General features: G+C 40.4%; 1 protein-coding gene across 1 annotated transcript in view; it reads right to left on the bottom strand.

Annotated features, from left to right (window-relative positions):
• Positions 1-9,576, bottom strand: part of LOC106588221 (zinc finger protein ZFPM2) — a 104,023-nt gene extending 94,447 nt beyond the window's left edge. Inside the window, exon 1 of the mRNA XM_014176998.2 lies at positions 9,314-9,576. Within this exon, the coding sequence (XP_014032473.2) occupies positions 9,314-9,353 (40 nt within the window). The 5' untranslated portion in view covers positions 9,354-9,576. The remainder of the gene's footprint in view (positions 1-9,313) is intronic.
• Positions 9,577-13,919: the final 4,343 nt, after the last annotated feature.

Raw genomic sequence — 13,919 nt, 5'->3', positions numbered from 1 at the left:
AGTGCATGGGCAAGGTCTGTGCTGCTATCACCTCAGGGCTGTTTTGAGTGGGCCAGGAATCGAGAGAGAGAGAGTGCGAAAGAGAAAGCACAACTTGAGACCTAAATTAACTGTTGTTTACTTTCAGGACTTGAGGGAAGATAAAAATGTCTCCCTCACCATTGCATCAGTTTAGCCTTTTAGATCATAATGAATAAGGTCATATGGACATGGAAGACCTGATCCTAGTTCAGAAATCCTAACCTGAGATTTTTTGTGGCGTCACGACTTCCGCCGAAGTCGGTCCCTCTCCTTGTTCGGGCGACGTTCGGTGGTCGACATCACCGGCCTTCTAGCCATCGCCGATCCACTTTTCATTTTCCATTTGTTTTGTCCTTGTCTTACACACCTGGTTTCATTCCCCCAATTACTTGTTCATTATTTAACCCTCTGTTCCCCCATGTTTGTTTGTGAGTGATTGTTTGTTTGTAATACGGTCCGTTATTGTGGGCTCGCATATTTGCGTTGTATTTGTGAATATTTGAGTAATTTACGTTTATTACTCACATCTGCTGTCCTGCGACTGACTACTCTACACCAGCTACACACAGGCAATATTACATGTGGCCTTTTTCTGACTTGTTCTCTGAACATTTACCATCTGTAACAAATAGTCCCAGATTAATGTTGAAAAATCAGCATGCGAATTTTAGTTTTCGGTTCTAAGAAACAATGTGATTGAGATTCGTCTTACCCCATTTTTGTTGGAACCATCTTCTTCTCGCATGCATAACGAGTTATTAGTGCAGTGTATTAAAGACGCTTGTTTCATTCCCACATTACCATAATCCTACCCAGGTGCCTCTCTGGGCTTTCTTCCTCACCATGAAAACCGATTGTTTATTCCCATCTTTAAATGAGATTAGGAGGACTGATTGCACAGCCCTTAACCACCAAAGGCTCATATCCCCCAGAATAATGAATGTCTTTTCACCCCCCTTTTTAACCGGGAGAGAGGAGCATCGCACCAATACTTCCTTAAGTGTTACCTCTTGTATTTAGTGTCTTAGTGTCAACAAAATAAAGCCTAAACTGCACAATAGAGGGACACTGGTAGTGTTAACACTCAGAAAGGAAAGGAGATGGAAGGGCTGTTGACCTGGGTTTGTCCTTGACTTGCTTACTGTTCCCCTGTTTGAAGAGATCTTGATCTAGTTGCAACAGTCAAACTGTTGATTCCTTGGTGGCTGGCCTGGCTGCCTCACATCAACCAATCTGTGTTTATCGGACCTGTCTGTCTTTCCTTCCAATTTTTCACATTCACTCTCTCCTTCAGACCCAGTCGCTCTCTCTCACTCTCACTCTCACTCTCACACAATTCAATTTCAATTCAAAGGGTCACAGATGTTTACATTGCCAAAGCAAGTTAAATAGATAATAAACAAAAGTGAAATAAACAATATAAAATTAACAGTGAACATTACAGTCACACAAGTTTGAAAGGAATAAACACTTCAGATGTTATATTATGGCTATATACAGTGTTGTAACGATGTGCAAATAGGGAAAAATGGAAAATAAATAAACATAAATATGGGTTGTATTTACAATGGGGTTTGGTTACAAATCACAAATCTTGCTGCTGTGATGGCACACTGGGGTATTTCACCCAATAAATATGGGAGTTTATCAAAATTGGATTTTGTTTTTTTGAAATCTTTGTGGGTCTGTGTAATCTGAGGGAAATTTGTATCTCTAATATGGTCGTACATTTGGCAGGAGGTTAGGAAGTGCAGCTCAGTTTCCACCTCATTTTGTGGGCAGTGTGCACATAGCCTGTCTTCTCTTGAGAGCCAGGTCTGCCGACAGCGGCCTCTCAATAGCAAGGCTCTGCTCACTGAGTCTGTACATAGTCAAAGCTTTCCTTCATTTTGGGTCAGTCATACTGGTCAGGTATTCTGCCACTGTGTACTCTCTGTTTAGGGCCAAATATCATTCTCGTTTGCTGTTTTTTTTGTTAATTCTTTCCAAAGTGTCAAGTAATTATCTTTTTGTTTTCTCATGATTTGGTTGGGTCTAATTGAGTTGCTGTCCTGGGGATCTCTGGGGTCTGTTTGTGAACAGAGCCCCAGGACCAATTTGCTTAGGTTCATCTCTCTGTAGGTGATGGCTTTGTTATCGAAGGTTTGGGAATCGCTTCCTTTTAGGTGGGTGTAGAATTTAATGGCTCTTTTCTGGATTTTGATCATTAGTGGGTATCGGCCTAATTCTGCTCTGCCTGCATTATTTGCTGTTTTACATTGTACTCTGGGGATATTCTTGCAGAATTCTGCATGCAGAGTATTAATTTGGTGTTTTTGTCCCATTTTGTGAATTGTTGGTTAGTGAGCGGATCCCAGACATCACATCCATAAAGGGCAATGGGTTCTATAAATGATTCAAGTATTTTTTTGCCAGATATTATGTTCCTTTTGATGGCGTAGAAGGCCCTTCTTGCCTTGTCTCTCAGAACGTTCACAGCTTTGTGGAAGTTACCTTTTTTTGGGGGGGGGGCAACGGTGTCTAGATGGAATTTGTATTTGTGGTTCTGGCAACTGGACCTTCTTTGGAACACCATTATTTTTGTCTTACTGAGATTTACTGTCAGGGCCCAGGTCTGACAGAATCTGTGCAGAAGATCTAGGTGTTGCTGTAGGCCCTCCTTGGTTGGGGACAGAAGCACCAGATCATCAGCAAACAGTAGACATTTGACTTCAGACTCTAGTAGGGTTAGCTCTCTCTCTCTCTCTCTCTCGTCAAATCCTTTCTGAAGTTCACTGATTATTCAAATTACAACAAGGAATTAAATTAAGCGAATTACAGAACAAAATCAACTTCCTTCTTCTCTGAATCAAATCCTTTACATTTACAATACATTAAAACACACTGTGATTATCCTGCCATACTTTGAGGAAAATCCACCTCCCTCTGTGCAGAAAAAACAATCAATGAAAGAATTCAATCCTGCAATGTTTTTTTTCTTCACAACTTGCATTCCGTGTTCTACCATGAGCAGACTAGATATTGGTATCGATGTTATTCAACAACAACAAACAGAAGGGAGATCGTGTAACTGATAATGGTGGTTGACTAACACAAGCATTGATCCCTACAAGATAACTGAAGGTTAACCTGAAAATAAAAGGGATTCTGTTGCCGCAGGCTTGCTGGACATCACTGGAACATAGGTGATAAAGATTTGTCAAATAAACATCTTGCTTGTCTTGCTTTTTACATTGATTCTATCAGAAAAGAACAAGGCCAATTTCAATGGATTGTGATTGTGTCAATTCTGGAATAAGCAGTTCACACCAGTTTGTACCTCATTCTTCCATCACAAAACAAACTTTAAAAGTTTTTCCAATGTGGTTAATTGAAGACAGATTCTATTCTTTAATGCACATTTTCTCTGCATATTGAGGCACAATGAAAAGTTTCCCAAACAGTCTGTACTATTCATTCATTCACTCTCATCAACTCCAACACTTTCTAACCAGCCTCTCAACACAATAGCCCCAAATGTACACCACAGTAAACCTACCCCAAAAGGGAAACACTGTAACAAATCAACACCTTTCATTCATCCGAGGAAGTAGTTATCAACCTCTCTCATTTAACAAAGAAAGCAGTCATCAACACCTTTCATAACCTCCCACAGGGTCTGACTTGGCCAGACCGCTCAGTGGTCCGCTAGCTAACAGAGAGGATCACCTAACAACACTCCTTTCATCCCTGTGCCATCTTGGTCGCAGTGATAGCCATCATTAACGTGAAAGGATGCACAGTGTTGTTTTATAATATTGTAGAGGGGGAGAGAGAGAAAGAAACATGAACTCCTCTTAGTCAGGTCCCAACTACTGGACATTTGTCAATCGCTCTTAGCCAATTAGGGTTAAGTGCCTTGCTCAAAGGCATATTGACAGATTTTCACCTAGTACGATCTGGAATTCAAACCGGAAAACTTTTGGATACTGGCCGAACGCTCTTAACCGCTAGGCTACCTGCTGCCTCTTTGTAGTCCAATGGACCACAACACTGTGTACCTAATTAGCAGAGTGCACAGATGCTGGGGATGGAGAGAGAGACGCTGGCATGCAGTCACCCCTCTTCATGTCGCATTGATCTGGGAATTAATAATTCTTCACTGACTGAGAGCCACACTATCAAATCGGCATATAATAACAACAAAGTCAGACTTTTATAATTAATATGGGGAATTTAAAATATTTAGAACATTTCATATTGTTTATTCAAATTCTGATCACCTGGAACTACTACACACTGTAAAGGGGTTGCCATGAATTTGACAGTAATTTACAGGCAACTCAGTGGCAAGCAAAATTCTGTATTTCATTTTACAGTACACCTACTGTAAAGTAGCTTAGGGATGAGCTTTGAGGGCACTATGGTGATGAACAATGAGCTGTAGTCAATGAATAGCATTCTCACATAGGTGTACGTTGTGTTGAGTGCAATAGAGATTGCATCATCTGTGGATTTTTTTATTTTATTTAACTAGGCAAGTCAGTTAAGAACAAATTCCTATTTACAACGACGGCCTACGAAAAGACAAAAGGCCTGCTGTGGGGATGGGGGCTGGGATAAAAAAATATATACATAGGACAAAACACACATCACGACAAGAATATCTGTTGTGGCGGTATGCAAATTGGAGTGGGTCTAGGGTTTATGGGACAATGGGACAATGGTGTGAGCCATGACCAGCTTTTCAAAGCACTTCATGGCTACAGACATGCGTAATACGGGTCGGTAGTCATTGAGGCATGTTACCTTCTTGGGCACAGGGACTATGGCGGTCTGCTTGAAACATGTTGGATTTACAGACTCCGTCAGGGACAGGTTGAAAATGTCAGTGAAGACATTTGCCAGTTGGTCAATGCATGAGTACACATCCTGGCAACCCGTCTGGCCCCGCGGCCTTGTGAATGTTGACCTGTTTAGAGGTCTTACTCACATCGGCTACGGAGAGCGTGATCACACAGTCATCTGGAACAGCTGATGCTCTCGTGCATGTTTCAGTGTTACTTGCTTCGAAGCGAGCATAGAAATGATTTAGCTCGTCTGGTAGGCTTGTGTCACTGGGCAGCTCTCGGCTGTGCTTCCCTTTGTAGTCTATAATAGTTTGCAAGCCCTGCCACATCCGACGAGCGTCGGAGCAGGTGTAGTACGATTCAAGCTTAGTCTTGTATTGATGCTTTGCCTGTTTGATGGTACGTCAGAGGGCATAGAGGGATTTCTCATAAGCTTCCGGCTTAAAGTCCCGCTCCTTGAAGTGGCAGCTCTAGCCTTTAGCTCAGTGCAGATGTTGCCTGTAATCCATGGCTTCTGGTTGGGGTATGTACGTACGGTCACTGTGGGAATGACATCATCAATGCACTTATTGATGAAGCCAGTGACTCGTGGTGTACCTCAATGCCATCGGAAGAATCCCGGAACATAATCCAGTTTGTGCTAGCAAAGCAGTCCTGTAGTTTAGCATCTGCTTCATCTGATCACTTTCTTATTGACCAAGTCAGTAAGAAAGTGATCTGCCTTACTCAAGAAAACAAAAAAGAGACCATGTGTCACGTCCTGGCCAGTATAAGGGTTAATTGGTATTGTAGTTTGGTCAGGACGTGGCAGAGGGTATTTCTTTTATGTGGTTCGGGGTGGTGTTTTGGAAAAAGGGTGTTTGATTTAGTATTTCCGGGTTTTTGGGTTATGATCTTTGTTTACGTATTTCTATGTTTATCTAGTTAGTTGTATGTCTATGTTTGGTTAATTGGGGTGGACTTCCAATTGAAGGCAGCTGTGGGGTGTTGCCTTTGATTGGAAGTCCTATATTAGTTGGGTGTGTTTGTTTGTTTAATTGTGGGAGATTGTTCTGTGTTTCGCCTTGTGCCTTGCCAGACTGTCGGTATATCGGTCGTTCGCTTGTTTTGTTATTTTTGTACGTTCATTTCGGGAAGTTAATAAATGTTCAAAATGAACAAACACAGTCCTGCTGCATTTTGGTCCTCCTTCACCGACGATAACCGTGACACCATGTTTGGATGCAGCTTTATTAACTCAATGATATATTATTTTTACATTGTTTGCAAACTGATATATGACATGTTTTAATGCCAAAATAACATGCAAAACAGGCAAAGAAATGTGGGTCTCAAAACAGGTGGGTCACTATAACCACATAGGAATTAAATTGGTACAGCTTTCTCACTCACAGGTGCAACAAATATAGCCTCTTACAAGGCAAACCGCAAAATACGTTAATGAGCCTGAAACAACAACACCATGCACCCATTAGTGGTCAAAAGGTTTTTAGCACTCCAAAGATACATTATGGTACTGTATTCTGTGGGGTGGAATTACAGTATCATTCGAAATACAGCAATTCTTTCCCTGCCAACAAAATGTTTTGACAATGCACCATCATTTACAGTATGTTGCAGTATAATGCTTCACAGTATTTTACAGTTGATTAATGTAAAAATGGACCATATAAATCACAGTTTTTATTACAGTGTAATGTTTGGTGTAATTCATTTAGGTAAATCCTATACAGTAAATGTTTTACACACCTTGTTTGATTGGTTCACTTCAGACCATGTCTCTCAATCCTATCAATCCTAATTGTTTGAAAAGGTTGCAAGTTGCCAATCCCACAATGCTGTACAGTTACAGTAATGTACTGTTAAACCAAGATTTCTTTGGAATTTACGGTATAATTTACCGTTTACGCTTCAAATCACCCAGAGTGCATTGCCATATATGGCAATTTTATGTAAATAATTAATACGGTACTTCTTAAAGTTGTACAGTGTGGGAATAACGTGGCTAAGAGTATTGGAGAAACATGCTTTTCAGAGTATTTTACTGTTGATAATACCTCAAATTAAATTGGCTACAACTGGGGTTGAAATGAAAACTTACAGAAGGGTAGCTCTCCAGGAACAGGGTTGGAGAGCCGTGCATTACAGTGTGCACACTAGCAGAAAGAGTCAGGTCAGGTGCCCCTTGAAACATGGATATTTACAGTACACTACCTCTGAAGGAGCAGATAGGCTGTGTGTAGAAGAGGCATGCTGGTGTGTGGACACTGTGGAGGTTTCGAAGCACGACCACATATCACACATACCCAGCCTAGCCCAGTCTGCAAAGCACTGGACATTATTTTAATCCCCCTGTCATAACTTTGGCCAGCCCAATCTGAACAATATTTTTTGGCATATTGGCTTGGAGGTGATAAGGCAAAGAACAACAGCTGCTACCAGCTTGGGCTGGTTAGATTTGGCTGATACCATTGATATATGTTTTCCCATACAACACCTCCTTTTCCTCTATCTGGTTTTGGGATCTAACTTTTATTACAATAAAAGCTCTGTATTTTTTTTATTTTTTGGGGGGAGGCGAGATGAAAGAAGGTGGAAAAACCAATGTGAAAGATTTCCAGAAAGAAATGCCTTTGTTATATCTCTGTGTGATGTAAAAATAGAGAAATAATTATACTAATATCAAAAGGGCACAAAAGTTGAGGCGGGGGAAAAAAGACATAATATATATATCACCATGTTATCAGAATATCCTGGAGGTGGAATAATAAAGGGCCTCGGGAGTGTGGACAGAGTGACTATTTTTTGTCTTATCATCCACTGGTGTGGGGGGGGGGGATTATCAGGAAACTGCAGACTGCCAGGCTGGAATTCTAATGGTAATAATGGGGTGTCTGATGGTATATCTTCTACAGCTTATCTTCTCCATTATCTCCCCTTATCACCTCAGTCATCGGGGCAAATTAATGGAGCTCTTTCAGACCTCCTCTTTTTTATCTGCTCTGCAGAGGGCACCCCAGAGAATGGAATAAGCTAAATATTAAAATACTCTGCTCACTGTGAATCGCATGGCCAGATAACATGCAGGGGCAATGCGTTCCATTGAAGGGGGAGCAGAAAAATCCTCCTCACCCTTTAACAACCTTTTTGTCCTCTGCTATAACTGTCTGTGCTGATGGGCTGGCTCTCAGGCTCACCACATTCCCCCAACCATACTTGAGGTTTTACTTTGACGTTTAACCCAATGATAGGGGGTGAGACGTACACACTGTAGTACAGTACACACTGTATTAAAGTACATACAGGTCATGTACGTTGACCTAATGTTTGTTAGAAGGGTTGAAATAGTTAAATGATTTAAACACACTAGCTGTTACTCTGATAACACCAAGGCAGTCCAATGACATAAGGTGAGCAGAACAGACTGCATTATATACAAGTTAAACACTTTACTTGAACCCTCGGTAATAAGGGTTGCATAACACTGTCATAACAATGACATAACATATATCATAAACAGCCACGGACATAGCCATTATGAAATATATAGATACATTTTTAGAAACATGTAAACAATGTGTAAACAAATGCCATATGAGGGCAGTGGTTTGTATGAGGCCAAAGGTTTAGGACAGGTCATCAGAATGTGTTGGGTGATATGACCCCGAATCAATGATAAATTACTATACAAATCTTCCCACAAGCACACAGAAAAATTATATTTAATGCAGTTACTTGTAGTAGAGTTAAAAATACACTGAACAAAAATATAAATGCAACAAGATTTTACTGAGTTACAGTTCATATAAGGAAATCAGTCAATTTAAATAAATTCAGTAGGCCCTAATCTAAGGATTTCCCATGGCTGATGGAACACATGGATACATTGTATTAAATCATACACTTCTAAGAAATAGTATGAAAAGAGCAACAACAAAAAAGTAGGCTGCACTACCTCAAGAATAACGGTTGCAAAAATTACCACATTTCACAAAACTCCAGAACATTTTGTATACAAGTATTTACAAATGATTGTGACCATTCATTATATAGTATATAGGCCTACTGCTATAATGATGATGATTTCTTCCAAATAGCTTGCATATTTCCACACATGCTGTATTTTTTCAACATGTAGATTGTATTTCACAATAGAGAGCCAGAGACCTTATTACAATCAACTTTTAATTCGTAAATATTTCAGTAGCCTGTGTTTTCTGTGTTTTAATAAAGCAACACAAAAGACAGATAAAAAGTAATTTATGTTTAAATTGCCTTGGATTACTTTGCTTCCTTCGGGACATGCTTAGGCTGCTGAAATATTTACGAATCAATAGTTGATCGTAATGATGACTCTCATTCTCTATTGTGAAATACATTCTATATGTTGAAGATAATACAGCATGTGTTTAAATATCTTTTTTTAATAAAGCAACACAAAAAATAGAGAAATAGAAACTTACATTTAAATTGCCTTGGATTGCTCTGCTTCCTTCGGGACATGCCTGCTCAGTGCTCAGAGCTGAGAGCTGCTCACTTGATTCCTTCTATTATTTTCTCAAATATGCCTTTTGATTCATCCAAACGCCAACCACTATATAGGTATTGAACAGTAGGCTACATGTATGTAACTGACATAAAACGACTCAAGCACCCGTGGTGTATTTAGCTTCTCTCTTCTCTCGCGCTCGTACCTAGTCCTTTGAGAGGGCTGTAGTTCTCTGATGTGCGCGTGAACTGAAGCGAGACGTCGACAGAGGAAAGAAAACACCTCCCGGTGTTCCATTGCTGTAGGCGCAATACTCTCAGGACCAGTGGGGCCCCTTCATTCAGGGCAGGTGAGCCCCACCTGTTTTGAACCCCACATTATTAGCAAAAAAACTGAAAATAATAATATATATATATCATTGAGTTAATAAAGCCGGGCTTGTCTGTTTTTTTTGAGCTTGCCTGTTTTGCATGTTATTTTTGCATTATTATGTCTCACATATCAGTTGGCAAACAATTAAAAATATATATATAATTGAGCTACTATAGCCGCATACAAACATGGTCTCTTTTTTGTTTTCTTGAGTATGGCAGCTCCAAAATGCAGGTGTTTCAGCCTAGCTCAGTGCTTTCTGTGGTGGTGGGGCAAGCCAGCAGAAAATACAGAGCGTTGCACCGTGATTGGCTCAGTGTTCTGTCACTCATCTGGACACTATGATACCGCCAAGTCTAAGGGTAGACTTAGAAAATTCTAGCCCTTTGGGTGCTGCCATAGAGTTACATTAGAAGTGCCCATCCAAGAAGGCTCAAGGTCATTGGTCACAGATAAAATGATGTCAAATCACGTTATATGTACAACAGCTTTGATTGGACTGATCATGTCAACATCATACTTTCAAAATCTTAGCTAGCAGTCACCATCATGAATCAAGTCGACAATCGACTGGCAAATCCTTTTTAATCCTTGTCATATGAAGATAAATAATAAATAGAAATCATAGATTGAAACGTATTGGTGCTCATCAGCCATAAAATTTATACAACAAGTTATAAATTGTAAATTCAACAATGCGTGGTTTGGAAGGAATCAGTGAAAGTGGCTGTGTGATCCCAAATCTGGGATTAAGGGGCTCTTTTCCAAGTTTAAAATGATAAACATTCAACATTGGCCATGCACTCAAAACAATTGTTAACGCAGAACTACAAAAACTTGACTTCAGTGAGTTCACGACAGCTGGGAAGTCGGGAATAAACGAGCTCCGACAGGGAAAATACATTTTGAACTGTCATCCAACTCAGAATTGTAAATCTGGCCTCTTTCACAAGCTACGACATGAAGATCAATGACGACGTCATGATTCAACCTTGTTTTTTTTCCTGAGTTCCCAGTTGTTTTGAAAGCACCATAAATCCAGAGAATGCAAAACTTTGATGACTTAATTTGGCCACGAAGGACCGCCGCGCCACCTTCGTGTTCAAGTGAGCAAAGCACAACAAGGTGAGTCCAAAAATGTACTGTATGCTGCTGCATAAATGATGCCAGGGAGATATGTATACTGTAGTTAAGAAAGTAATACTAAGTGTATGTTGTGTAGTAAGATGTTAGTAGCCCATGTGCCTCACCCTAATAATTTTGTCTATTTACCCCTCTTATTTTTGCCAACTGTTCTGACTTGGTGGTGCACATGTAGCCTATAACCTGTTTTATAGAATTGTAATCATTGAATATTGTAAGAGCTTTCATTGTCTGCTTATATGCCCCCTTTATTTATCCTACAGTTCTGACTTGGTGTACAGGGAGAACACTGTAAGAACGGCCCATGTTCTGAATTCTGTACATTTCAAAAGTGCTAAACACTTGCTCGTTAATGTCTTAATCAAAATTACAGATCCGCTTGTTGTCCCCTTATGACATAGTTTGTACATCTCAATTGTCATTAGAAACCACATTTGTTGAAGCAAGTCAGCCATATCAGCTATGTTTTTTTAAAAGGCAGTAAATAAGCCGAAATGAACTGTTTTGCTGCCAGACAAGGCTCTGCTGATAGCCAGGTATAGCAGTGGTAAGATGTGGGACTGCTGTTGGGACAGCTTTATGTAGGCCCTAACAGTTTGTGGGCACCGTTTGTCACCGTTATAGTGCAATTAATGTGTTAGTGTTGTGTTGTGTAATGGCTTTGTTGGCATGCATCCCACTTTTCTTTGGCCCCACCAAGATTTATGTGCTACAATCGCCACTGCTCAGGACACACACTTTTCATGCCACTTTGATACAGCTACAAGCAGAAATGATTTTCGTAGCAGGTTGGGAGAGATTTTTCCATAACCCTTACTCTTTTTCTAACCTCAACCTGTCTCCTAATCTGCTATGTTAATTATCCTAACCTGCTGCATCAATTCTCCTCTATTCATCAAGGGGGATGCCGATCAGACAAACTCATTAACCTGTTATGGCTAGGGGGCAGTATTTTCACAGCTGGATAAAAAACGTACCCGATTTAATCTGATTATTAGTCCTGCCCAGAAACTAGAATATGCATATAATTATTAGCTTTGGATAGAAAACACTCCAAAGTTTCTAAAACTGTTTGAATGGTGTCTGTGAGTATAACGGAACTCATTTGGCAGGCCAAAACGTGAGAAGATTCTGTACAGGAAGTACCCTGTCTGACCATTTCTTGAACTTCTTTGCCATCTCTATCCATTACAAAGGATCTCTGCTCTAACGTGACACTTCCTACGGCTCACATGGTCTCTCAGAGCCCGGGAAAAAGATGAATGATGTAATTCAAAGCCCTGGCTGAAACACGCGAGCGCTTTTGCTAAGTGGTCTATCAGAGGACAAAGAGCTTACGCTCGTGCACTGGCCGCCCCCGTCTTTGTGTTTTTCCCTCTATTTGCCGAAACACAGATTCCCGGTCGGAATATTATCGCTTTTTTACGAGAAAAATGGCATAAAAATTGATTTTAAACAGCGGTTGACATGCTTCGAAGTACGGTAATGGAATATTTAGAATTTTTTTGTCACGAAATGCGCCATGCTCGTAACCCTTATTTACCCTTTCGGATAGTGTCTTGAACGCACGAACAAAACGCCGCTATTTGGATATAACTATGGATTATTTGGGACCAAACCAACATTTGTTATTGAAGTAGAAGTCCTGGGATTGCATTCTGACGAAGAACACCAAAGGTAATAACATTTTTGTTATAGTAAATCTGACTTTGGTGAGTGCTAAACTTGCTGGGTGTCTAAATAGCTAGCCCTGTGATGCCGGGCTATCTACTGAGAATATTGCAAAATGTGCTTTCACCGAAAAGCTATTTTAAAATCGGACATATCGAGTGCATAGAGGAGTTCTGTATTTATAATTCTTAAAATAATTGTTATGCTTTTTGTGAACGTTTATCGTGAGTAATTTAGTAAATTCACCGGAAGTTTGCGGGGGTATGCTAGTTCTGAACGTCACATGCTAATGTAAAAAGCTGGTTTTTGATATAAATATGAAGTTGATTGAACAAAACATGCATGTATTGTATAACATAATGTCCTAGGTGTGTCATCTGATGAAGATCATCAAAGGTTAGTGCTGCATTTAGTTGTCTTCTGGGTTTTTGTGACATTATATGCTAGCTTGAAAAATGGGTGTCTGATTATTTCTGGCTGGGTACTCTGCTGACATAATCTAATGTTTTGCTTTTGTTGTAAAGCCCTTTTGAAATCGGACAGTGTGGTTAGATTAACGAGAGTCTTGTCTTTAAAATGGTGTAAAATAGTCATATGTTTGAGAAATTGAAGTAATAGCATTTCTAAGGTATTTGAATAACGCGCCACAGGATTCCCCTGGCTGTTACGTAGGTGGGACGATTTCGTCCCGCCGGCCCTAGAGAAGTTAACCTCTTGACGTTACCCTAGGATGGGGGCGCCACAGCGCATTTTGGAAAAAATTCGTGCCCATTTTCAACGGCCTACTAATCAGACTCAGAAGCTAGGATATGCATATAATTAATACCTGTGGATAGAAAACACCCTAAAGTTTCTAAAACTGTTTGAATGGTGTCTGTGAGTATAACAGAACTCATATGGCAGTCAAAACCCTGAGACAGATGGAAACAGGAAGTGGAATTCTGAATTGCGAACTCAACTTCATCACGTTGCCTATTAATCACACCGTGAGATATCGTTTATTGAGCACTTCCTATTGCTTCCACAAGATGTCGCCAGTCTTTACAAAGTGTTTTGAGCCTTCTACTGTCGAAACTCAGTGAATGAGACGCGTTGGAAATTGGTCACAGCGGGAGGGCCATCACCATTATGACGCCGGCGGCCCTGTCTACCCCCACCTTTGGAAACGTTTTGAAACACATTGAAATCGTCCCCCTCGAATCTTATTGGCTCTCTTGTTGAAACAGGCCCTGAAGATTTATGTTATACAACGTTTGACATGTTTGAACGAACCTAAATGGGAAAAAATTGCTTTTTTCCGACACGGCTGTCCCGCGGCCGACAGAGCTTTGGAATACTGCCTTCAGACGCGCTAACAACAGCAAGCTAATGGAACATAAAGGATGGACTTTTTC

The sequence above is a fragment of the Salmo salar genome, chromosome ssa27, assembly GCF_905237065.1.
Source record: "Salmo salar chromosome ssa27, Ssal_v3.1, whole genome shotgun sequence".
NCBI classification, from domain to species: domain Eukaryota; kingdom Metazoa; phylum Chordata; class Actinopteri; order Salmoniformes; family Salmonidae; genus Salmo; species Salmo salar.
Note: the sequence above shows the minus strand (reverse complement) of the source record. Positions and strands in the feature narration are given on the sequence as shown.